The sequence below is a fragment of the Mycteria americana genome, chromosome 10 (assembly GCF_035582795.1).
Source record: "Mycteria americana isolate JAX WOST 10 ecotype Jacksonville Zoo and Gardens chromosome 10, USCA_MyAme_1.0, whole genome shotgun sequence".
In the NCBI taxonomy this organism is placed as follows: domain Eukaryota; kingdom Metazoa; phylum Chordata; class Aves; order Ciconiiformes; family Ciconiidae; genus Mycteria; species Mycteria americana.
Genome location: NC_134374.1, coordinates 8,858,758 through 8,885,482, shown reverse-complemented (window position 1 = coordinate 8,885,482; position 26,725 = coordinate 8,858,758). Strand labels below are relative to the sequence as shown.

General features: G+C 43.3%; 1 protein-coding gene and 1 long non-coding RNA gene across 3 annotated transcripts in view; one reads left to right on the top strand and one right to left on the bottom strand.

Annotated features, from left to right (window-relative positions):
• The window catches only part of TMEM164 (transmembrane protein 164), a 52,017-nt gene extending 39,899 nt beyond the window's left edge, over positions 1-12,118 (bottom strand). Inside the window, exons 1-2 of one of the 2 annotated variants that reach the window (XM_075513126.1) lie at positions 11,858-12,118; positions 10,898-11,493 (exon numbers count right to left, since the gene is read on the bottom strand). In XM_075513126.1, coding sequence (XP_075369241.1) covers positions 10,898-11,362 — 465 coding nt within the window. In that variant the 5' untranslated portion in view covers positions 11,363-11,493; positions 11,858-12,118. Of the gene's footprint in view, positions 1-10,897; positions 11,504-11,857 lie in introns of those variants that run through there. The other variant, XM_075513127.1, reaches the window with a different exon arrangement.
• LOC142415112 (uncharacterized) overlaps positions 11,764-26,725 on the top strand; it is a 29,327-nt gene continuing 14,365 nt past the window's right edge. The window contains exon 1 of the long non-coding RNA XR_012777292.1: positions 11,764-12,661. This is a non-coding gene — a long non-coding RNA (uncharacterized LOC142415112). The remainder of the gene's footprint in view (positions 12,662-26,725) is intronic.

The window sequence follows — 26,725 nt, the reverse complement described above, 5'->3', positions numbered from 1 at the left end:
ATCCAGCAGTGCCTCTACAGTACATTTATTATGGATTACTTTTTTTTTTTTCATTAAATCTGCCTTACTACAACCCCAACATACTCAGATATTGAGAAACTAAAACTTCAACATACAGTCCCAAATATATTAGTGAGCTACTACCTATAGTAGCTAAAATCTACTATACTAGAATGCCTGCAAGCATTTTACCCAGCCTGTCATCATGAGCCATGACTTGCCTAAAATAGAGATCCTAAAAACAGTTGATTAAATACCTAAAATGAAAGGCTGTGGTACATGCTAGAGTTATGACTAGGAAAATTCTCAAATACTGGCAAGATGTATATATATTTATGTTATGTTACAGTTTCCAAAAGCTTTGAGACCTTTGCCATAAAATAATGTCAGCTGCAAATTTTCTCATTTGTCTGATATTTCCTAGTTTCTTTGACACGTAAGCATGCCACATTCCATCACTACTTTTAGGAATCAACATTTCAAAAACCAAGACGAGTAAAAATCTCAAGAGCTATTCTCAAAAGATACGCACAATCTTTTGTTCGAAAAGGATGTGACTGAAGGGTACAACAGCAATACTGTCTCTGAACTGAAGTAAAATACCTCTTCAAATACCTAAGCCTGGATACCATTCTATTCACTGAATGTTATTGCCTCACTCAATGAGCATTCTAAACAGGGAGAGCTCACTGATTTTTTTTTTTTTTTGTCCTATCACTGGGCTGGATCTCCAGGTTTTTTTGATTCCAAAACATTCCAAACCTCTACAAAATATTACACCTAAAAGCTCCCTTCAGAAGTATTTTAATGACGCTATTTTTCAGTCAGTACACAGAGAGTGCAGTCAAAACTTGTCATGAAAGGCTTTTCTTCTACCAGTCTTAGTCCTGCTGAGACAGAAACATGCATAACACAAAAATCATCTTGTTTGATCAGAAACAAACTAAAAAGGCAAAAGAAGACAATTCAAAAGGGGGGGGGGGGGGAATAGAACAAGTCACACAACTCTAACCATTCCAGATTAAATATGACACGAACTAGCACTTATAATATCAATGGGAACGCTTATAGATGTCCGAGTAGAGTTGTTTCTGGCAGAAGATAGCCAAGCATGCTACAAGGAAAACCACTGCATCTCATATACGCAGCACAGATTTCATTTACCTTTCAAAACAGCAGCTTGTCTGTCCCTGAGCCACCTCTTTGATTTAGTATCGTGTTGCAGCAGACTGGAAACCTATCTTTCTTTTCAAACATTCCAGTCATGATCACTTAACCAGGTCATAAATTGATTGTTTTAATATACTACTTCAAAATGAAAAGTTCAAGAGGTTAGATTTTGATTTCTACTTTCAATACTCAGAGCAATGTGAAAAATTCATGGAAACTGGATTAATCCAAAACTAGAATGAATTTTAAAAAAAGAAAAGAAAAAAGAAGGGGAAAAAAAGAGAGAGAGACCAGGTTTGGTCAATCTGCACTGAAATAAAAATTTTCACCCTTTCTTAGGTGTATCAAAGTACCCTGCAGAGCAGAAGAGATTAAAAGGTATGTTTAGAAGGCTAAGATACAGTGATAAGGTTAAGTGTATTTTACTGTACACGTGAAAACCATCCATTTTCTCCCACAATGGTAAAACATAAGGCAAGGCACATTCAAGCAGCTGGATAATTTAAAAGATGTAGAAGACTTTGATAATTACCTGTAAAATTAATTTTTTAAGTAAGTTCAAAACAATCACCCTATCAGAAAGTAATGGTTTAACAACTCCATCATACAGCTTTGATTCAGCATCTAGGTATATGTTAGATGTTGACTGTTTTTGCAAAAACTTTCAATTCAGCACAGAACAGCCATATCACTTAAAAGCCATGAGCCATGTTTGCCTTCTAAGAGGTAACTTTAAAAAAAATAAATTAAAAAAAAAAAAATCGTAACTGTGGTTTGACAAGATCAGACTGCCAAATCTGAAAAGAGAACAGAGATCAAAAGATGTTACATTCTCATTGCTGAACAGCAGCAATTTGAAGGTATTTCATATTTTAGCATAAAAATCACAGCTGCCTTACTGCAGCTGTCAGACAGGTTCAGGGATTAATTAATGTGTCCTGTGGAATTGTTAATCTAGCGTTAAGAATTCTCATGATTCAAAGCAGCATTGCTGGCAGAGCATTAAGTAATACTACAGTAAAAGTAGTTTCTGTGTTATATATACCAGACTCTGGGAACATAAGCAGCTGCCTGTCCCTCCCTCCAACCTCCCAGTTTCCCAGTTCTACCCGGGGATGAAAGAAGTGTAGCAAGTTGAACAATTTCCATCCTCTACAAGCTCATGTCTTGTAAATTATGTATGTTTGTTGGGACATTCTAGATTAGTTGCCCCTTCCACAGGCTTAGTTTGTATACTCGACAAACCTGTATTCACCTTCTTCCCTTTTACAGTCTTAGGTGAAAGATTTCTAGACTTCTCATATTTTAGGATTAATTATTAACATAAGACTCAGGTCTTTCTATGTGTGCAGGAGCATTAGTTATCACATCTTAGGAATTAGTATTTCAGAGAAAAAGCGTCACTGAGGTTATTTTTCTTCCTTTTCCTCTAATCACTATCTGCACCAGCCCTTCCCCATTCCTAGCTTAACGCTTTAGCAAAACCTGGCAATCGAAAACTTATCTGGGGGTAAAAGAACAAAAAAGGCTGAATTAAAAAAAAAAATTCAAAAGCCCAATTTCTAAAGAAAATTTAATTTGTACTGAATTTATATTAACTCTCATTTACATCTGCCAGTGACAGCGTGGAAGCTTGCATCGGTTCACAATAAGATTCTCATGTGCATATTCATATACATTCACTTTTGTTACTTTTTCCCCCAAGCGTGATGTTTCATATCCGTTTTCTACGGCAGCAAAACCATCGTAGAAAAGTCCTGCTCTACTCTGCCTCAAGTCACCAATACCTTTTTCTTGTCATAGTTCACAATTCCTCAATTTGTAGGATTTTACAAAAGAAATTTGTAATCTTTAAAAACAGCAGGATAATAAATATCTAATAGCTTTATTATTACAGATAATTTTTGCCAAAGAAATGGAAACAGTAACACAATGCATAAAAAGCTAAGGTGTATAACATCATATTCCTGATAATTTAAGTTGGCATTTCACTAACTACCAAAGTGTTAAAATATAAACAATTAAATTCACTTGACACTAATTACTGGGCAATCTGAATAAATGTAAACCACATCTACCTAAAGCCCTGAGGAAGTGTCACGAGAAACGTGAGTCCCATTACACCCCGAGCAGGTTTCAAATTCATGGTACAGAACTTGTTCTCGGTGAACATCAACACAGTTCAAATTGCTACAGTGAACGTGGTTGATGTACAACCACTGCCGTAAAACCCATCATCTGTCACCAGAGCGTAAACATTTACAGCAGCGCAAGGGAGACAACAAAGAAAGGGTTTTTAGAGTGGAAATCATTAGATGAAAGTCATCCCAACCCCTGGAATTTATAAGGTGTCCAATATGGTTACTGCTGCTATTTGATTTAGTCCACCGCCCCACTGAAGTTCCTAAAGGCCTCAGGCAGCCATTCCTGAAACATCAGTTTAAGCTGCTAGTAAACAACCTAGAGGGAATGGTGTGTGAAACTGCTAAATAGGTTAAAAAATCCATCCTAAAAATATATTACAGCCAACAGTGATACATTACAACACTGGATAGTACACTGAAACAATTATTAATAGCTCCATTCTCAAAAAACACAAAAAAAAAAAAGGGAAAAAAGAAACGAAACAGGAGAGGAAAAAAGAAGAGGAAAAAAGGCCTGTCTCTCCATAACATGTTGCTCAAACTACATGTTACACTTTGATCAATATTTGCTTTAAATCTATGATGAGCTCATCAAAACAAACCAATATCTGATTACCTAATTATTCATCTAATGGCCTTCAGATAATAACCCTCAGTGTAAATATTTGGAGTAAGAGAAAGCTAAGCTTTTCCATCTAGAATTTCCAATCATGCAATTCCTGCTCCTCTTCAGTAAGATTACTTCTTGTCGATTCCCCACTTTTTATATTCTTTTCTCTTAAGAATATACAGAATAAAAGCAGAAAATTACCAAAGTTTGCATTCTATCCTCAAGCACAGCAGGTATTTCCAAATTCTAGCAACTTCAAAACAAAGGCTTAACCTAGAGCTTTAAACTCCAATTCCTGAACTAGAACTTTCACTGGCAGCATGGCATATTACCATCATCCCTATCCCCTTGACTAAAGCATGCACATGTTCAGCTCAAGATAAAGCATGTCCTGGCCAAATCTTGTCTAAGTTAAAGTAGCTGAACTGTAATCTCTTCAAACAAAGAAAACTGTCATTCACAGCCTTAAGACACATTTGCTACTCTTTTTATACTAAACTAAAAATTACTATTATTTCTAAATAAGCATCCTTGCCTTGCCTCATACTAATACTTCTCAATTTCTCTACTGTATGCTGGGATTTACTAAAAATAAGCACAATGGTGAAACAAACTATATACAGTGTTAAAATTATCACAGAAAAGCTTTTCCTCAGCTCAAGCAATAATTATTACATTAATTACAGTATCCGTTAAAGCCTCTAAACTTCAGTTGACAGTGGCTTTTAAACACAACAAAATCATTGCTTAAAAATAAACTGTAACAATTAAGAAAAAATTGAGAGTTATTGGAACCAAGGGCAGATTAAACTATACAACCGAGCCATGGGTTTTTCTGAAAGCCAAACTAATAGCTCTGCAGCATCCCAGACCCAGTATAAAGGAACTGATGATCTGTCTCATGGCCTGTCACTTCCTATCCATGCCCCTTGAGCTGCTATCATCTTTCTGGCAGCAAAACACACTCTTTTGCAAGAAATAAGGCTTGCCACCAAGAAATACTGGTGCTTTCAGTGCTTCAGTTCTTCATCTGCCCTTTTTCACCACACGCTATGATGAATTTCCTCTCTAGCGACCAGCTTTAAGAGGAAGTATCACAAGTTAGTTTGCAGTTGTAAAAAGAAAGACTCGTGTATTATGCAGATCTAAAAATCAAGCTGCATATTTCATAATCTGATATGTTTGTGAGCTGTGATCACGCGCATCTTCCACTTAAGTTTAAGGGATGAATTTTATGTCTACCAGATAGCATTTCAGAGCACTAAAAGGATTGTTGACCTTGCTACAACAGTCTCATACACCTCCTAAATGTACTGATTTGGGAATAAATCGTACTATACTCCAAATATATAGCCTTGCTTTCCTCCAATATTTTTTTTTTACAATCCTTAACATATCAAATTCTATTAAGTTTCAGTTTTACCATATCTCCTGAAACCGATTCCTCTCTTCTGAGGTGCTTTAAAAATTACAAGTTCTGCAGGTAGCAATACCAGGTTTTGGAATATAGAAGGTAAACACAAAAATTATGTAGATAAGGGAAATACGCACACATACAAAAAGGGAGATTTAGAAGGTTACATTTAGAAACTTACATTTTGAAAAATGTATATATATTCATAGGAAATTTTGCCTTCACTACACTAGCTACATCTTGCCCAACAATCTTAACATATTAAGCAGTGAACGAAACTATTGAAAAACGTCTTCGATTTCGAATACTGCTACCCTTTAAAAATTGAATAACTCATTAAAACCTGTACTTGCAGGCTGCTGCTCATGTAACCCAATACCATTCTTCAGTGTCATTTCTGTAAAAATTTACTGAATTTCTGTAATCAAAGGTTCTTCATACTCACTCCCAAGTAACAGGATATGAATGTCCCTTTAATTTTAATGCAAGGTTTTGAAGAGACAGAATATGGAAAACCATACACAATTTAACTGGATTCTTCTAAATATTACAAAGCATTCAGGAGCAGTGTACGCAAATTAAATCCAGATTCACACTTGAAAAATCACATTTGACCACATAATCGAATTTTGTCCAAGGTTTTAAAAAAAAAAAAAAAAAAAAAAAAGGAGGAGAGGAGAGAGAGGGAGATAAGTACTTAGTTATATGTTGGGACATATTCCCAAATGATGCAGAATTCAGTCAAGCTATGTTTATTATGTAAGTTCTGAAAATAGCCCATTGTTTCCAAAAACACAGTAGCCTCTTTTGCAGAGGACAGAAAGGATCTAGGTCTCTAAAGAAGCAAAAACTGGAAATAATGAACACAGGATTTAGTATTTACTGCACTGCAGATGCACTTAGCACTGGTTTTAGTTATGCACGAGATCACTGGACGAAACTGGACTCCCCTATACTTCTTTCCCTTGCCTTTTGTCCACCTATCACTTCCCTTTACGTTTATTTCTCTTTACCTAGAAAGATCCCTGTTTGAAGTAATCATCCAGCAATACAGGCGTTTCCTACAAAAACATTTTCTTTATTCCAGACAAATGTCAGTCCTTAACTGTTTTAAGTGTCACAATTTGGTGTAGATTGGAAGAGAATTATGACAACTCACCAGCTGAGGATTTCCCACTGAGAAATGATTCTGTAAGAAGAACACTTGCGAACCTCTTCCCAAAACAAACAAAAAAATAAAATCCCAAAACTCATTTTACAGATTGGTATTAAGTCACCATTCTGGAAGAAGTCATTGGCATATTAAAATCAAGGAAGCTGACAATTTACAACAGTTTAAGAGAAGGACTAGCTGTACCTATCATTTTAGGATTAGAATACAGTCATGTTTCTGCCTCTTCCCTAAACAAGGTTTCAAGAAACTTACACACACACTTTTAATTTCTACCCACTGGTCCTACCACTACCTACTAACCTTCAGTGTTCAGAACGGAATAGTCTTAGCGAAGCTCCAAGAAACCAAATTAAAACTCTCAGCTTCAAAATCCAACTCACAAACCTAAAATTCAAATTTAAACAAGAAAAAAAATCATGATCACATAATCATTAAGGTTGGACAGGATCTTTTGAGATCACTTCACCCTACCAGTGTTAGCCATAAACTCTGATTTAGATGGCTTTGCATAATAGTTTTTCCTTACATTTTCTTTTCTAAATTTCTCTTTTGCAATACAGACTAATTTTATCTCTGGATCCTGGTTTATATTTGTCTATGTTTAATCTTAGTTGCCTGTTAATTCCAGCTTGATGTCTTACAGGACATCAAGTGATGGCTGCATTTACGCATTTTCATTAAGTTACACTGATTGTGAATAACAGCTTGCAAAATATGTGTGTTGGAAATTACAAACTGGGGGTACAGGAACAAATCATGAAGAACACAGAGTTTTTGATGGAAATTCTAACTGTTCCTTCACTGAACCTGAAACAAAGAATGGCTACATGAACACAAGCGTTTTGATTGAAAAGTTAAAAAAATGTATACTTTAAAGAGTATAGAACAGATAAACAAATTGGTTTTGACATAGTTGGTTTGGATATTGCAAAGCATGAAATTTTCCCTTCACCTCACTAAAGCAATGCTGTAAGTATTTTGATGCTCATACACAGGGAGACAACACTTATGTATACACTTCTCAGCAGCCGTGCTCTGGAGGCTGCTAAAAGTCTCCTTCACAAAACGTTTAAAGAAATCAATAGTGCTGTAATTGGCTATTGGGTGAATCCTCCCTCTTACACAGCTGAATCAGAAACTCAAAAGATTTCCTTCACATCTTCAATTTCAATACCATAATTATGAGTCCTAAAATACTCAAAAGGATTAATGTCTTGAAAATATAACACTTGGTCCCTTAAACATTTGCTGAATTTTCTCCTGCTACACAAAGGAGAATAGGTTTGCAACACCCTACTGGACTTAATGTTTCCCTTTTAGGACACCCTTTTATGCCAGGTTTACAGCTGTATCATCGGTCCAATCATATCCTCAGTCCTAAAAAGAGACTGTTTTCTTTTTTTTTTTTTTATAGAGGTACTCAAATAATTTTCAATAAAACCACTCTTTATGTAAAGAAAGAGCTTAGTATTAACTCCTTCATAGACTTCCCCCCCCCGCTGCACCACACACTAAATATTGTACTGCACAAAAACACCCCCATCCCCATCAGAGAGCTGTCAAAGAAACCACAGAAGTTTCCATTCACCTTTGGTTTAAAATATATATATGAATTTTTAAAAATTGAAGTATTTATCTCTCAATGATGCTGCATTGACGTCACTGGTGAAGAAACAATATTGCCCTTCTTCCTCCAAAATCTATGCAAGAAGCCAAAACCATGACTAGGGCTGGGAACAAGTAGTACTGTTTCTAGATAATTCAAGTAGGTGGCAGGACGGCAGCAAATTCTCTGAATCTGATAAATCATGAGAACCGTTTAGGCCATTAAATATGTTCATTTGATCGAGACTTCATCCTGGTGATGACACACCTAAACTAGTTCTTCCCACTTATGAAAAAGATTTGATTTGAACACAGGTTGGCATGATAGGCAGAAATTAGACACTTGATTAAAACAGACTCATTTGTAGAACTCAGTATCCATTACATTACACAGTTTTGTCTGCCCAAATGCACCACAGATGTAATTCCCATTTGATTTTGTGATTTCATTTCAGTCTTAGGTCTTTTAAAAGCAGGACTTTTGCTTTTATGCAGAGAAAATCTGAAGGATAATTTCCAGTTCCAAATATTTTTGGCTCAGAGCCCTGAGCCTTTGTTGCTCTGAGATGAAACAGTTTCAGCTGAAGAAAAGGAAAACAGAAATGGAGTGAAAGAAGAAACCTTTACCAACAGCTACTGTTGGCTTCCCTTTGAAGTGATCTTGATTGTTGTAGCATGTTTCATCTCTTCACCTCCTACTTTTTCATCCTAACGTTTAGGCGCAGCAGCAGGATTATATACAAACTGTATATAATACACTACTGTAAGAACAGAAGTGAAGGATAAATTATGTTTTCATACATTTCATCTTGCCATCCTGTTGCCCTCAGCAAATTCAGGCCAGAAAAACAATGCTTGCAAGATTCCAACTACTATGTATTACTTTTCTGCTGATGGAGGTCATCGACTAGCTTTGTATCTAACCTGTTTTCTCTGCTGAAAGCTGTTGGTTTTGCAGCTATTTTCATTCTCTACATTAAGCCCAGGCCTATTTCTAACACACCTGTTTGAGGATGAAGAGGCATGACTTCTGAATTTTGCTGACATACCCATCTTCTCAATTTCACAAATGCTGGAACACCATTTCTAATGAGTAATTAGCATAGGATTATAAAAAAAGCTTCACAGTTGGTCAAAAAGAGATTAAGAACTGCCCATGTCTGACTACAGAGGTTCAGTCTCTGTCTTCCTGGGGGAGAGCATTAATGAATGAGGTAAACAATACTAGCCCCCCCATTTACGTATAAGCATTAGCTTTTGCTGAATACTTATCATAACGTCATATTATAATACCATATCAAGACAACCAAACTTTCAAATCATAACGGTAACATATCCTCACCTTCTTCCCAGAGAATTAATAGGAAAATTTTCCAGTAAACATTGAGTACTGCCAAGAAACACTCTTGTATAATGTGGCTATATTATTTTATTTTAGTTATTTCTACAGCTCTTGCATACCTTCTACTTACCCCTTCATTACTAATACTGACTAATTGACTGCACAGCAATTATTACCACTTCATGGGAAGCAAGTGTCCTATGGTGTAAAATACTGAGCTAACATTGCATCACTGCTTAGGAATTTACATAACCTACTAATTAAGTCCTGTAACTGTAAGTTAATTGCTGTAAGGGTCTTGAATATTGCTGTAAGAGCTTGTTTTTCCCCTCTTGAAATAATACCCATCTCCCTCAAACTTCTGGTACAACCAGAAAAGATGTTTCCGTTCCTGTTAGGAAATGCTCTCCAGGAGTAAAACTAGTAACTGGCTTGGTGTGATACAGCCCGGATCACTTAGCATTCTGCAAAGGGACACTAGGAATGGCATTGGTCTGATTTTCATCTGTTACTGATCTTAGACATTGTTATCATGGCAGCCTTTGTGAAAGCCTTTTTGACATTCTTCTATGAATTCCTGAGCTTAAATTTTGCAAGTTGACCAGTGTTGAGAGTAAAATATTAGCAAAATTAAACAAAATAATAATATTTTTTGACATCTCCCACACTCCTTACCACATTCAGTGAAACTGACTGTTAAGCGCATGCCCAGGACTATCAACAAATACAGCTTGTAAGCTTTAGATACCGCAGTTCAGTAACTGTTTATGAACATTTCCATTATTCTGGAAGCTACACTAATTCCACCTTATCATGCATCAACAACCAAGCCGCAAGTCATTAGTACATAGTTTATCCATATGTATTAAGCCAGATCGGTTTGTTCACCCCATGTATGAGACATGGGCAACACTTGTTTCTTTACTATTCAGCTTCTAAAATTAGACAGGTAAACCAACATTGCCTGCACAAAATAAAGAGTAATTTGTTTCTTCAACACTTGCACAAAATACATTCACACCCTTGAAAGTCACTTGCTTGAAAAAGTTGCGTGTAAATTACATAGCCGCTTTAGCAATAATCTTTCTTTAAATTTGCAGCAAATTTTACCACTGCTGTCAGTGGAAACAGCATTTTCTATTCTTGAAACAAGGATTAGACGAAAGCAAGTGGTGAGACAGCCTTAATTTTCTGCATTTTCAACCGGAGATTTGGACATTAGTCATAGCTACAATTTCACCTTTTCATTTGACTTGTTTTTTTCATAGATGTCAATTCAGCTGATTAAAAACTAAGTCAGTTTTAAAATGTGTATACCAATTCTGGGCATTTGTACTTTCGCTATGCACTTTTAGTCCACAAACCGACCACGGGAAAAATACTGCTTCGCAAGCATAAAACTAGAGCAAACTTCCTGGTGACTGTGCACAAGCCTTACCTGCATCATGGTGACCACATGACAGGGATTCAGCAGGTAAATGACGGTCCTGGTGGCAAACTTGAACCCCACCTCCAGCCCAAAGATGAGACAGAGCACCACCAGCAGCACATTCTTGCCCCAGCTCTCCTGCTTACTCTGGGGCTGCTGCAGCAGATGACCCTCCAGCTCCTTGAAATGCAGCTGCCTGAGCTTCCACAGGGACAGAAGGATCTCCACGACGCCCACACTGAGGAAGACCAAACTCTCCACAAAGCGCTGCTGCCCAGAGAGAAAGGCCGCGCATTCTGGCCCTCCGTTGCCAGCAAAGCTGGGGTCCACACCCCCGTACATCCAGTCCAGGAGATTATGGAGGCTGTAACGAGACATGGTGGCACGGTGCCTCTTCTCCTCCCCAGCACTGTCCAGGAACAGGTAGGAGCAAGGTGGAATCAAGGCCAAAATGCTGTCGGGCTGACGAAACATGAAACGCGAGGACGGCCCCTCTGTAGTCCCCTTCCTTCCCAAGCTTCAGGAGAAGCAAGCAGCTCGGCTCAGGGCAAGGCTAATTTTTGGGTTTGCCCTTCGATGCCAGGACGAGAGCTGCAAGCAGCAGCCTGCAAGAAGGGAGGAGCCACAGATGAATGGAGCCTGTGAGCAGCGGCCGAAGCCCCTCGCCTCAGGACCCCTCCTCTTCCCCGCCCGGCACTCTCCGGCCGCCCACGTCGCTCTCCCCTTCCTGACGGTTACGGGGCTGCCCCGCTCCGCAGGACAGCACTACGAGCTGCCCCCTCTCCACGGCCGCCTCTCCCCGCTCCGCCCGGCCCCGACACCGCCCTCCGCCGGGCCGCTGCCTGCCCTCCCTCCCCGCAGCCCGCCCTGCTCTCTCTGCGCCCCTCGGGCCCCGCCGCAGCCCGCGCGCCCCAACGGCCGCCGCTCGCGCGCCCAACCCTTCCCGCCGCGCGGCCGCGGGCCCGGTACCTCCGGCGGCGGGGGCGGGCGTCCGCTCCGTTAGGGAGCGCGGCGCGGCTGGGAGGAGGCAGGCCCAGCGCCCCCAGCCATGGGGCCGGCCCTGCCGAGGGAGGGGAAGGAGGAAGCGGCGCTCCTCTCAGCGGCGGCGCCGGCACAGCTGAGAGTTCGAGGACGAGCCCGAGCGGGCGGGCCGCTCCCCGCTGCCGCCGCGTCCCGCGGCTCTCCCGGCCCCTTCCCAGCGCCGTAGCATCACCCCACCGACGTGCCTGACTCACACCGAAAAATGGACGAGTCTCCCGGATTGGCTGCGCCCGGCCGCCCGCTCCTCCCTCCGCCCCGGCTGCTCCCGCCTCCCGCGGCTGCCTTCGTTCCCCGCCGCCTGCCTTCGCCTCCGCGGCCGCTTCTTCCTCGGCGGGCTGCGCTCGCTTCTCCGTCTTCTCCCCGTCCTCGGCTTCCTCCTGCCTCTTGCCTCTGCCTTCGCCCGGCTGCTCCGCTTCCCCCTCGCAGCCGCCCGCGGCCCGTCCTGGCGTCCCCGCCGGCGGAGGAGAAGCGGAGGGCCGGGGATGGTTCTGCTCTCCGCGCCGCTGGGGCTGCGGCCCGCGCTGCTGGCGTGCCCGGAGTGCGCGCCCACAATCGCGGTGCTGTTTGCCGACCCGATTCAACACGCGGCGTTTAACTTGATAAACTCGTTTCTCAAGTGCCATTGCAGCGGGGGTTAGTCGGCCAAGAAACTGCCGTGGCCCGCGCCTTTACGGCGCACCATAAAAGGCCAAACTTGAGAGGGGCTTCAGCTCAGCCGCGCTCTGGACGCGGGTAAGTGCGTGCCGTCAGCTGTGGCCTTGGGCCGTACGGAGGGTGCAGACCCCGTTCGCCTGCACGCATCGTGATTTGCTTGCATAGGTGCAAAACAGCCTTGTGCAGTGGAGGCCAGGTTTGATTCCTGGAGGCAACTGGTTTGTGGCTTTGTGAAGCCGGTTGTACTGCAAATACGTACCGCTGTTTCTATTGGAAAGGCACAGGTAGCTGGAGGTCTAGGTAGAGCAGTGGGTTAAGGGGATGTCGTCGAGGTAGTTAGAACCGTGAACAAACATACCCTGAGAGCTGTCTCCTACTACAGATTTTATTGCACATACCCTGCCCATAGCACGTTGCTCTCCCCTTCCTGACGGTTACAGGGCTGCCCCACTCAACAGGACGGCACTACGACAGCACTGTCGCTGGCCTAACTGTTGTGCCTGCTTAATTGAAAATAAAAGCTCAGTTCCACAACTAAGTTTGAAAAGACCAGGCAGATATCTCTACTGGCTCAGTCAAAGTGATTTCCATACAGGCAGAGAGGCAGCAACACCTGGTCTGTAAAGCTGGAGGCAGCATGTGTGTGCCATTCTGCTGTGAAAGAAATTATTCCTTTTTTGGGAAAGGAGGGGGACCCACCAGGCTTCTCCAAGATCTTCAAGGGCCCCTTTCACAATTAGAGGTTGATAAGAATACTACAAAATGCTGTTTTCTCAGTCCTTGCTGATTTGTTAAAACACCTGTTGTTGATCTAATTATGCACAAACCTGGTGCAGAAACTGGATGCACAACCTGAATAGGCACAAACCTCCTGCAAATGCCTGCCCCGCTGACTGGACATGCACACACCTGCAACACAAACCTGCTGTGTTAACCTGCTTCACAGCCTGCATACTCAAAACAAGCAGCTCAGCACTAACACCAATATTTTGGCAGTTCTTTTCTTACCCTCTTTCTAAAATACAGGAATACTGCTCACAAAGATAAGCACAGAATATTTTCTCTCAAGGGGTCTACCAACTGTATCGTCTGCTGCCATGAACAACCTGGAACAGATCTGTCCCTTTCCACTCCTTCGGTCACATACAGGAGGACAGCTACTGCTGCTAAAAGCAATCCCAGGCAGCTTTATAGCTCACCTCTGTGTTTCATTCAGTCTCTCACCTTTTGCAGAGTCTATGACCTGTTTCTTGGACCTCTCCTTTCCTGAGCTTTGCTTTGGTGAAGTGAAAAAGGCCTATAATTAGAACGCTAACGCGTTGTCAGGTATTGGTATCTCAGATGTAGTGATTTCTTTAGAATATGGACTAGCCGCAAGAATAGGAGGGCTTGGCTGGGTGGTTTGGTTTGGGGTTTTTTTTTTGAGAATGCCAGTGAAGAATAACTGGCTGAGAATGTGAAAGTGGGCAGTATTTTGCCCACAAAAAAGAGCATTTGCAAAACAACAGTTTGTTGTCCGTAGAAGAGGAAGGAAAGAGAACAGCTAAATAAAAACAGGCATCATGAAAGCTAAAGACTTAAGCAATTAATAGATAAGACCTCGTAGGAAGGAAGTCGAAAGAAAGGAGTTAAGAAAAGGAACGATGCTTTAGAAAAATAATTCAAAGGGCGCATTTATCCCAATTATGAGTAGAATAGAAATAACAGTAAGGTTAGCTTGACCACACCATGAGGTCTCTATTGACCTTAAGCACATGAAGAGAATATGAAGGAAGACAGGTCAGATTACTAAGAATAAGAAAGAAAGACTAAAAAAGGTATGCTGCCAAACAATTGAACTGTCGAGAGCTATCGATAAAAACTGCTCAGTAAGGATATTTGTACTAAGAGGAAGACAGAGAAAAGATTAATCCCCTACTCAACAGAGAAGAAAATCTGTCAACAAATTCTAAAGAAAGCTAAAGTGATGGGTGCCTTTGGTGATTGGCGATGAGACTTCCAAAAAAGATCACCTGCAAGCAGATAGTTAGGACTGGTGATGATGCCGAGAACAAAATTATCTCAGCCCGGAGTAGGTAAAGAACAGATTAGGAGCACTCAGATAAACCAAATGTTTTCAAATTGTTTGAGTCTAGTGAACATGATTGAAAGACAGTTAAAGAACTGACTGAATTATGAAGGTGAATGAGATGCTGAAAAAACAGAAGAGGCAACTGTAAATTGCTGTTATCAAAGGGGGGACGGAGCCAGAGAAATACAGCTTGATCAGTGTAAATCCCTGGAAAAATCCCTGGAAAAATCCTGGGACAAATAATCCCTTAAATCCCTGGAAAAATCCTGGGACAAATAATCTCACAAACTATTATTAGCACCTAGATGATAACCAGGGAATGATAGCAGTCAACATGGATCTGTCAAAAATAAATCGTGCCAGATAACTTGATTTTCTCTTCCAGTAAGGAATAGGCCTTGTGGTTAGGACAGAGCCTGTTGTCAGTTTGATTAGATTTTTGACACTTACATGACATTTTCATTAAAAAGTTAGAGAAATACAGTCTGGATAAATGTGTTACAAGGTCTATACAAAACTGACTGGATAGAAAGCAGTAGTTCAGTGTCAAAAGGAAAGAATACATTGCTGGGTTCCTAGAGCCTGTCTTCAGTCTGGGTCTACTGTTTTTAACAATGTAAATAACGGAACAGAGAACATACTTATTAACTTTGCAGGTGACGCAAAGCTGAGAGGGACAGAATTAAATTTTAAAATAGTCTTGACCATTCAGAAATACGCTTTTTTTAAAAAATAAAGAAGATATTCAGTAAGATCGAGTTGCATGCAGCTCATTATACTGGTATAAGCCACCTGGTATAAATCATCACTGCCTTGCCTCTTCCCCTTGCTACTCATCTTCTCTCACAGTATTGTGGTTTAACCCCAGCCGGCAACTAAGGCCCCCAGCCGCTCGCTCACTCCCCCCCGATGGGATGAGGGAGAGAATCAGAAGAGTAAAAGGGAGAAAACTCGTGGGTTGAGATAAAGACAGTTTAATAGGGAAAGCAAAAGCTGTGCACACAAGCAAAGCAGAACAAGGAATTCCTTCCCTCCTCCCCATGGGCAGGCAGGTGTTCAGCCATCTCCAGGAAAGCAGGGCTCCATCACGCCTAACGGTGACTTGGGAAGACAAACGCCATCACTCCCAACATCCCCCCTTCCTTCTTCTTCCCCAGCTTTATATGCTGAGCATGACGCCATACGGTGTGGAATGTCCCTTTGGTCAGTTGGGGTCAGCTGTCCCTGCCGTGTCCCCTCCCAACTCCTTGTGCACCTGGCAGAGCATGGAGAGCTGAAAAGTCCTTGATTTAGTATAAGCACTGCTTAGCAACAACTAAAACACCTCTGTATTATCAACACTGTTTTCAGCCCAAATCCAAAACATAGCCCCATACCAGCTACTGGGAAGAAAATTAACTCTAGTTCAGCCAAAACCAGCACATTCTCCAACCCCCCCCCCCCTTTTTTTTTTTTAAATGAGATGTTTAGCTGCCTGCCAGCTTAAACCTAACACTGTCTTATGCCAGTATAAGCTTTCCTGGGGCTATGTGGTTGACTGTATGAGGAAGCTGATTACCATTACAATTATAATTCCAGAGGTAGTTGTAACCTGGAGCACTTTGCTGATCTATTTGATCCTATTCTGGGTCATGGCGATGGATGAGGTGACCTGCTGATTGCTTGTTTTTCTGTGATTTTCCACTCATTAGAAAGAAGGAACATAGCTGGTATAAAACTGGACATCCTGGTACGATTGATATTTCTTTGCAACAGGAGAATATTGTTAATTCATGTTCAGATTGTGATCCACTATAAATCCAAAAAGATCTGGTTCTCTGATCTTGATCTGCTGGGTGGCTTAGGCACAGTTCCTTCATTCTCTGTGTTTCAGTTTCTTCAGCTTCTTTGAAAAGCCCTGTGAAATCTGGGAATAGGAATTTAGTGTTATTGACTGAACGCTAAGCCATTGCTCTTTCTGTTTGTTAACCACTTCCTCTCATCCTTTCACTAAGTAATTTAGGCTCACTAAGATCCTTTGTAAACATATATATCTCCTATGTCAATCGAAATGGTTCTTTAAAAGCAATACATTCCTGTAACTAAAATGTTTGCACAAGAGCCTGAGGCTTGTTCTTGTATCTAACATGAGATTTATTTTTCTGACTGTGGCTTCTTGAAATATAAAAATGGTGAAATCTAATGTTAATCCATGAAGAAATGCCAGGGCCCTGAGTGTACCAGTAGCCCTTAACCACCCGCAGCAGCCTTGTGTGGGGCTCCTGCTTGCAGATCATCCGCCTGGGAGCTCCCCGTTAGCTCTGGCCTGGACCCCAGTCCTCACCCAAGCTGTGCAGTAGGCAGACCTCTGTCCTCAGCTCTGTCCTTTGCTGTGCCCAACTTGTTGACTGGGCTTCCCGGACTGGCCTTGGACCCGACTTGTCACCCCTCATTTCTCTAATGATCACTGGACTCTCAACAGAACCTGTCACTGTCCCCAACCCTGTTCTGCTCGTCTGGCATGGGGCGTGGGATTGCGCCCTTGTCAGCAAGGTCACTGCCCCGACCCGTGCATGGCCGCCCTTGGCTCCTGGATTGCCAGTCCACTCTCACTGCTCCCTGACGAGCTATGAAATTCAAAGTCAGCTTACGTAACGTTGCTCCCTCTGTAAAACAAAACTCTGCATCTTGTCTCTCCCTAATGTATCATTTGCAAATTCCATCCTAAGTAAGCCTGGAAGTAAAGGCAAGGCCTGAAGTCTTGTTTGTGGTAGATATCACCAATAAGCATCAGAAGTTGAACTTCAAAGCAGAGGGACTAAAAGATCTTAATTCTTATTCAAAAAAGCATTTAAGCACGTGCTTAGCTTAAGCCTGTCCTCAAATCCTTTGAATTTAAGTATATAGAGACCTTTCCTCAACATCAAACTATATTGCTGTACTTTAGAAATGTGATTCTACGTATTGGTATGTAGTTACACTTGTAGATTTACTAGAAACTGTGTGTCCTTGTTGTATAGGAGTTGTTTAAAAAAAATAAAATAAAAAACCCACAAACAAAATGAGCAACAAAGTAAAATAATATTTTAAGTCTTGAAATGTTTCTGGCAAATAACAATATTCACAGGTATAGCTGAAGACATCAGCAGAGTGACTTTAACAATGACGCTGTAATTTATCATGCACTTTTATGCACAAAGTAATAAAAAAATTCTAATGATTAGGAGTTTATTGGAGTCTTCTAGCTGATGGAAAATTAGATTGCTTGAAGTGTCAGGATGAATGATTAATCCTTTATTTATAACTCATAATGTATTATGCAAAAAGAGATGACCACAGCTTTAGGAAAAAAATCCACTATATTGCGGGTACTAAGGTAAAGTTAAAAAAAAAGAAAATAGTAAACTGAGAGAGACTGTCATCTTAATAATGGTTGGAGCTGGGTGCAATTGTCAGATCTCTGAGCACATTCCCCACGCTGACACCAGTCTGTTGTTTTGGAGCTGATGCATCTCTTCGAAGCATAGGGAAAAAGGGTTTTATTCCTGTTTCTTGAAAGAAACCTGAAGCATAAAGCAATTGTGTCTTGTCTTATTTCACATAGTCTGGGGCAGTCAGGACTGAACCAAAACACCTTCCCACCTCATTATATCTGTAACTCTTCCATTTTATCCTCTCTTCCATTTCCTCTTCTCTTCTCCCACCTTTATTAGACGTTTCTTGGTCAGCCATGAGTGACACAGTCTTGCAAGGTTGACCATGCATTGGAGACAGCCATTTGCTTTGTTCCCTCAGCTTGCAAATTAGCATCATTGCAGTTTTATGTGCTTGGTCTAGATAGCGAGAAGTGAGCCTTGTGTGAATTCCTACTCATACAGACATAGGAACTAGGAAGGAAATGAGAATTGCCTACCCAAGACAGGAAGGAAAGAAGGCACGTGGATTGTAGGGAAAAGCAGGAATGGGGAAAAGTTTTGTAACGAGTTGGGATTAGGTAGCCAGTTAAAGTACTGCTGTTTATTTACAAGGTTTTTTAATAAAAGAACGTGAACATTATGTGCAGGATCTTTGATCTGACAATCTTTGGAGGTGGAGATGGAGTCAGAGCCAGCCACAAATTTATCACTCTCATAAGTTTAAAATGGAAGCTGGGTTGAAACTCCTTGTTAGTCTGTCGTTTCTTGTCTGAACAGTACTGGGCACAGTATTGCAGTCTGAAGTATGCTTTGAGCAGTCAGAATGAGACTTGGAATAGCCACTGGGCAGCACTTGCAGACTATGGGCATGAATATATTCAGGTCGTGTGCACAGAAAGCAACAACATTTCTACTGCTTAGACTTGTAAACCGGAAGGCTTGTTTCTGTACAAAATAGGAACCAGACTCTTTTTGGCTTTCTACTAACATCCGACCTCTTTCCACTTTTCACTTGGCCTTCTTGCTGCATTTCTTGTATTCCTTGTATTCCAGGAATTAAATCAAATGTACTTTCCCTTCACAAATGAGGAAAATTGCTCCTCTACCCTGACTAAATCTTCAGAAATGTATACGTGTATATGCTTCCTCTCTCCTTCTCTTACTTGCAATGTGGATTTTGTTGTTAGGGTGGCTGCGATACCCCAGACTGAGTTCTACTAAGTCCTGAAGTATTTTTATAGTCTTAAGAAAATTCTTCTCCTTTTATCCACCTTTCAAAAAGTAATCAAAACCAGGATCATTTGCGAAAGCAGTGGGGCTGCAAGCAATGCTATACTGACTATGGTAAATGCTGATTACTTGCTTTGTTTTATTGAGCATGAACATGGGAAGTAGACTGTGATAATTAGGCGGCGGTCAAACACTCTACTACTTACTACAGTTCTCATAATAGCTGGGCGTGTATCAATGTCGCTAGCATACAATACGCTTGTAGATCTAATAGAAGATGTCGCTTACCTCGCTGTAGATATCAGATGCCGGGTAAGGGGTCTCTCAGCCTGGAGGGGTAACCTTGAGAGGCGTCCCTGCTCAAGGGGAGGTCACCGCCACGCAGCCTGCTGCCGCACAGGAGAGCTCCGTGGGCTCGGGGGCTACGGATATTTATAGCATGAAGGGATCGACTCGTAGTCAAACCCCGCTTTGGTGAACGTGCAGGTGTGTGGCTGTAGCAAGTTTCCTTTTGTCTAGTCCCAGCTCAGGCTGGTACTGTTAGCTCCTGGTAAGACATGGCCTGGACGCCTTCGTTCCTGAGAAGATATGGCCTAGCACAATTCTCACGGTTTGCCCAGCAGGGCTGACTGACTTCAGTCAGGCCTACTTGTCGGCGGTGCCCGAACCAAAGCACTGTTCACTCCGTCAGTGGGTACATCCGTCACATCATCCTACCTCAAAAAGGGATGACGAGTTACAGGATACACCGTCACCATGCCCTTTATGGTGCCGCAAGCGAGAGCTCTTCTGGGACACCTCGGGGCACAAGCTGCAGAATTAACAGCATTAACTCCAGCATGTGTTCTAGCAGAAAATCAAACCGCTAACATCCACATAGACTCCAAACGTCCTCTGGGAGTAGTGTTTGCAACACGACTGATCTGGAAAGAAAGACGATTTCTAACGTCAGCAGGACAGAAAATACCACATCAAGAACAAATTTTGGATCTTCTACATGCTCTAGAAAAAATAAAAGAAGTAGCAGTATTATTCCATAAAGCCATACCAGTGAGATAACTGCTGATCTGACTGAAGGAAACAGTCTGGCCGACAGTGCGGCTAAGGCTGCAGCCTTACAACCCTTTCCAACCAAAAATACAAGAAGAAATGCTATTGACCATAACTGAAGAAGACTTAAAAAAGAGAACACAAAATTTTGCCTACAGAAGAAACTGAAAAATGGAAACATTTAGGAGCAAAACAAGTAAATGGAATCTGGACATTAGAAGAATAACTGGCTGAGAATGTGAAAGTGGGCAGTATTTTGCCCACAAAAAAGAGCATTTGCAAAACAACAGTTTGTTGTCCGTAGAAGAGGAAGGAAAGAGAACAGCTAAATAAAAACAGGCATCATGAAAGCTAAAGACTTAAGCAATTAATAGATAAGACCTCGTAGGAAGGAAGTCGAAAGAAAGGAGTTAAGAAAAGGAACGATGCTTTAGAAAAATAATTCAAAGGGCGCATTTATCCCAATTATGAGTAGAATAGAAATAACAGTAAGGTTAGCTTGACCACACCATGAGGTCTCTATTGACCTTAAGCACATGAAGAGAATATGAAGGAAGACAGGTCAGATTACTAAGAATAAGAAAGAAAGACTAAAAAAGGTATGCTGCCAAACAATTGAACTGTCGAGAGCTATCGATAAAAACTGCTCTGTAAGGATATTCGTACTCAGAGGAAGACAGAGAAAAGATTAATCCCCTACTCAACAGAGAAGAAAATCTGTCAACAAATTCTAAAGAAAGCTAAAGTGATGGGTGCCTTTGGTGATTGGCGATGAGACTTCCAAAAAAGATCACCTGCAAGCAGAGAGTTAGGACTGGTGATGATGCCGAGAACAAAATTATCTCAGCCCGGAGTAGGTAAAGAATGGATTAGCAGCACGCAGATGTTCGAAAACCAAATGTTTTCAAATTGTTTGAGTCTAGTGAACATGATTGAATGACAGTTAAAGAACTGACTGAATTACGAAGGTGAAGGAGATGCTATTGACCATAACTGAAGAAGACAGAAAAAGAGAATACGAAACTTTGCCCACAGAAAAAACTGAAAAATGGAAACATTTAGAGCAAAATGAGGGTAACGGAATCTGGACATTAGAAGAGTAACTGGCTGAGAACGTGAAAGCGGGCAGTATTCTGCCCAAAAAAAGAGCATTTGCAAAATGCCAGTTTGTTGTCCATAGAAGAGGACTCACCTGCCTGGGTCTGGCCTTGAGCTGCCCAGACCGGGTCAGGGAGAAATGCTGCTCCTCTCCTCCTGCTGCTGGAGCTCACCCTCCTCCAGGCTGTCCTGCTGCCGTCGCAGAGCAGCTTTTCTGAGCTGGGCCAGGCTGCACCCGGTGCTGGCCAGGCAGCTCCGCTCCAGCTCCTCCAGTCTCCATCTTGATGGACAGGACAGCCAGATGCTCCGCAGATGCTCCGCAACAGCCTCATGGTGCACCCGCAGCGACTTGCCGTTGAGGTAGCACTTGATGTGCGCCGCCAGTGTTGCTGGGTCCTGCCCTGCTGCTTCTCCCCGGTGCCCTGGCCTGGGGTCCCTGCCCCGGAAAGCTTGCGCAGGGGCCCTGCCAGCAGCACTGGTGCCCCCACATTCATGGGGATCAGGCGCATCTGGTTTGTGGGGGCCTTGCCGCCCTCGGCCGCCCGGACCTCGGCTGTTCTTGTGCCGTTGCTGCACCCGTGCTGTGTGCCCGGTCCTGCTGTGCCGCCAGCTGCTGGCCGGGTCCCTGGTTCGCAGCTGCAACCTTGCCTACGACCTCACTCACGAGGCACTGGATTGTATCCTGCAGAGCCGTGGTGGCATGGGCTGCGAGGCCATGCAGGGTAGGCCTCTGGCTCTCCGCCCTCACGGCTGTCCCCGGTCACCGTGGATGCCCCGAGCAGGTGGGACGAGTTCTTGGTGGCCGCTGGCTGCGGTGCCGATGGCCATTTCCCTGCCCCTGGCAGAAGATGCAGAGGCTGCTGCTGGCAGAGCAGGCAGCTTACAAGAGGTGCTGGCAGCTCCTGGTGCCTGAGCTGCGGGTGCATGCCGGGGTGCTGCTGCCTGCGTCGCTGCCTGCCTCGGGAGAGGCGGCGAGGCTGGCAGACGAGCTGTCTCCTCCTGTGTCACCCTGCTGCGGGGCAGTGCCACCCTGCGCGCCAGGCTGTCCGTCTGCAGGAGAAGCCAAGGGGGAAGGCAGCGTGACTGTGGCCCTTGCCCCCGCGCCCTGGCTGGAAGAGCTCCGGCGGCCAGGCTCCCCTGCTGTCTCCCTCGGGCTCCCTGCCTGTGTGCGGTGGCTGCCTTGGCACAGCTGCCACTACAGTGCCTGCAAGCCTGGCCCTGTCCCACCGCCGGCCTCTCCCTCCAGCCCCGTCCCTCACCTGGCAGCTCTCCTGCATGCTTGGCAGCCCGTCGGCAGGCTGGGAGCAGGCATTCGCCTCCTGACGCATGGGCATCTCCGGGGTCCTCTCCCAGAGGCCTGCCATGAGCACCCAGGGGAGCTGCTGCCTCCTGACAGAGCCGCTCTCCAGTTCTGGGCATTTGTACTTTCGCTATGCACTTTTAGTCCACAAACCGACCACGGGAAAAATACTGCTTCGCAAGCATAAAACTAGAGCAAACTTCCTGGTGACTGTGCACAAGCCTTACCTGCATCATGGTGACCACATGACAGGGATTCAGCAGGTAAATGACGGTCCTGGTGGCAAACTTGAACCCCACCTCCAGCCCAAAGATGAGACAGAGCACCACCAGCAGCACATTCTTGCCCCAGCTCTCCTGCTTACTCTGGGGCTGCTGCAGCAGATGACCCTCCAGCTCCTTGAAATGCAGCTGCCTGAGCTTCCACAGGGACAGAAGGATCTCCACGACGCCCACACTGAGGAAGACCAAACTCTCCACAAAGCGCTGCTGCCCAGAGAGAAAGGCCGCGCATTCTGGCCCTCCGTTGCCAGCAAAGCTGGGGTCCACACCCCCGTACATCCAGTCCAGGAGATTATGGAGGCTGTAACGAGACATGGTGGCACGGTGCCTCTTCTCCTCCCCGGCACTGTCCAGGAACAGGTAGGAGCAAGGTGGAATCAAGGCCAAAATGCTGTCGGGCTGACGAAACATGAAACGCGAGGACGGCCCCTCTGTAGTCCCCTTCCTTCCCAAGCTTCAGGAGAAGCAAGCAGCTCGGCTCAGGGCAAGGCTAATTTTTGGGTTTGCCCTTCGATGCCAGGACGAGAGCTGCAAGCAGCAGCCTGCAAGAAGGGAGGAGCCACAGATGAATGGAGCCTGTGAGCAGCGGCCGAAGCCCCTCGCCTCAGGACCCCTCCTCTTCCCCGCCCGGCACTCTCCGTCCACCCCAGTCAACACTCGTCGCTCTCCCCTTCCTGACGGTTACAGGGCTGCCCCACTCAACAGGACAGCACTACGACAGCACTGTCGCTGGCCTAACTGTTGTGCCTGCTTAATTGAAAATAAAAGCTCAGTTCCACAACTAAGTTTGAAAAGACCAGGTAGATATCTCTACTGGCTCAGTCAAAGTGATTTCCATACAGGCAGAGAGGCAGCAACACCTGGTCTGTAAAGCTGGAGGCAGCATGTGTGTGCCATTCTGCTGTGAAAGAAATTATTCCTTTTTTGGGAAAGGAGGGGGACCCACCAGGCTTCTCCAAGATCTTCAAGGGCCCCTTTCACAATTAGATCCATAAAGCCATACCAGTGAGATACTTCTGATCTGGCTGAAGGAGAAAAAACCCTTTTCTCCCCAGGACTATGTTGATACCTTTGGTCAGAGAACTTCACCATTGGACACATGGAGGAGCATCTTACCTAGATAATCAAGTCTGTCAGTCACGGGTGGCAGCTGGATTGACCCAAGCAATATTACAAGTCCCAAAGGGATGTTTGATATGTGCAGAATATAAAGCAAAGTCCAAGACAGAGGCAAGAGCAAAAGGAAAGTGCCCTTGGGCCTGGACGCCGTTCCAGAAGCTACAGACTGACTTTGCAGATATGGCTCCAAAAGATGGACAAAACCACCAATGGTTAGAATGGAACAATTATCCTGTTGGGTAGAGGCATTCCCTACCTGAAAAGCAACTGCTCAAATGGTGGTTAAAGCTTTTCTAAAAGATATCATACCATGTTTGGAGTGCCTGAGGAAATAGACTCTGATAGGGATCACATCTTGCAGCTGAAATATTAGAAAACCTGTATAAAGCTTTAGGAATTCGACAAAGACTGCATACGCCTTATCAGCCCCAATCCTCAGGACAGGTGGAGAGGATGAACCATACTCTAAAGAGTAAACTGGGAAAAATTTGTAGAGACGCTCAGTTAAAATGGACAGAAGCTTTACCAGTAGCACTATTAGAATTAAGGTGATGCCCAGACCCAGGTCATAAATGTTTGAGATTTTATTTGGAAGACCAGACAGAATTCCAGGAACCTTTGTTCCAGCACACACAAGCCTTCTGGCAGGGGATGAAGCAGTTACCCAATATGTCTTATATCTACAAAATAGTTTTAAAATAAATGGTATGAAGCTGTAATTATGCAAACTTTACCTTTAGGAGACTATTTGCATCTGTATCAACCTGGAGATTATGTCACGATAAAGATCTATAAGACTGAAGATGCATTACAACCTGGGTGGGAGAGTCCTGTGCAAGTATTGTTATGTACTTATTCTGCTCTTGAAGTTGCAGGTAAAGACACAGGGATCCACCACTCTCAGGTGAAAGCTGCACCGAACTCCTGGTCATGATCATCCTTTTGCTGCTGTTGAACACGATCGGAGGAATTCCACTACAACACGTAATTCTGAATTTGAACTGGTGCCTATTATTAGCAAAGACTGCCTTAAATAATTCAGATTAATTTTGTGTACAATATGAGTCAGATATCACAAAAGTTGCAACTACATGTTTCATAGGCGTGAGCACACCCCTGTTACTAATACATAATGACTTCAACTTGCCCAACGTTAAGGTGAACCTAACCTATAGTCAACATCCCTATACAGGGAAAGCCTCAACACCGGCCGCATGGCCAAATCAGCATGCTATGGGATTCCAGCTTCTCAATGTAACTCCAGCTGGATCTTGTACGTATATGGTTACTGCACCATCAGTAAATCTGAACAACAGTGACTTAATCTGTAATACCACAGCAAAGGTTTCCTATTACTCTGCTGATATCTGTCTTCCGAAAGGATGGTTTCTATTATGTGGACTCCAGGCCTATAATTATGTACCCAAAAATGCAGCCGGAGGTCCGTGCATACTTGGAAGACTCACAGTCTCCCTACTAAAAAGAAACACCTCACCCAAATACGCCACAAAAAGAAGCAGAAGGAGCCTATCTCAGGCCTTACCAGCGAATTGTGACTCAAATGCAAATCTGTTGAGCAAAGCGGAAGCAGTAGCATTAAGCACATTGTTAATGGAAGTCCCTGCACTAGCACTCGGTGCCAACCTCCAGCTGACAGAGGTGGCCTGTATGCTAGCAAAAACTCTGAATGCCACCTCCACTTTGCTTCTGTTACTACAAGAGGAACAACATTCGAACAGGGAAGCAATCTTAGAAAACAGAGCAACTATAGACTACTTGTTGCTTAGGGCCAACCATGAGTGTGAAGATTTTGAAGGACACTGCTGTTTGAATCTCACAGATAACGATAAACCAATAGAAGCCCAATTGAAAAACTTAAAAACTTCCATACAAAACATAAGACAGGATCTGAAAGGAATAGAACGGTGGAACTGGTTGTCACATCTATTTCTTTCTGTTACCCCAATACTGAAACAATTTATGAGTTTGGTATTAACAATATTAGGAGTTTTACTTGTTTCAGGGATCACATTCTTCTGTTTTGCTCCAGTATGCTCAACCTGTCTTGCTCAAATTCGTGGGTACAAATACTACTCAGCTCCAATCTGAAGTGTGCAAGTATGCACAAAACAAAAGGAGGGAATGTTACATAAGAAAAAGCTACCACGTAAAGATGACTTCAAAGACATGCACAAGAGAACTTGACCGACGGTGACCTCGCCTGTACAAGAGGGTCTGCTGTTAGAAGAAACCAGACCAAACTGGCCGAAAGCACCAAAGTTGCAACAAAATGGTGCAAACTCAACTAATAAATATGCATTAAGCATGCTTGCACGGGAGCTTTGCGTGAACAAATACTCAAAAGCAAATGGTAACAAGTGATGTCGTGGCCAAAGCCAATAGGTTATGCAAATTGTAGAAATGAATATGTTTATTAGTCTTAAAATTGTGTATAAAGAATCAAAACTCGTGGTCCTTCTCGGGCTCCCAGCTGAGAGGCACCTTACTGCCGGCAATATAAAGGGGGTTTAGCTACTGTGTACTTCTGCTGCCTTCTTTCTGGTACCCGCGCACAAACGACAAGAAAAGAAGAAAACG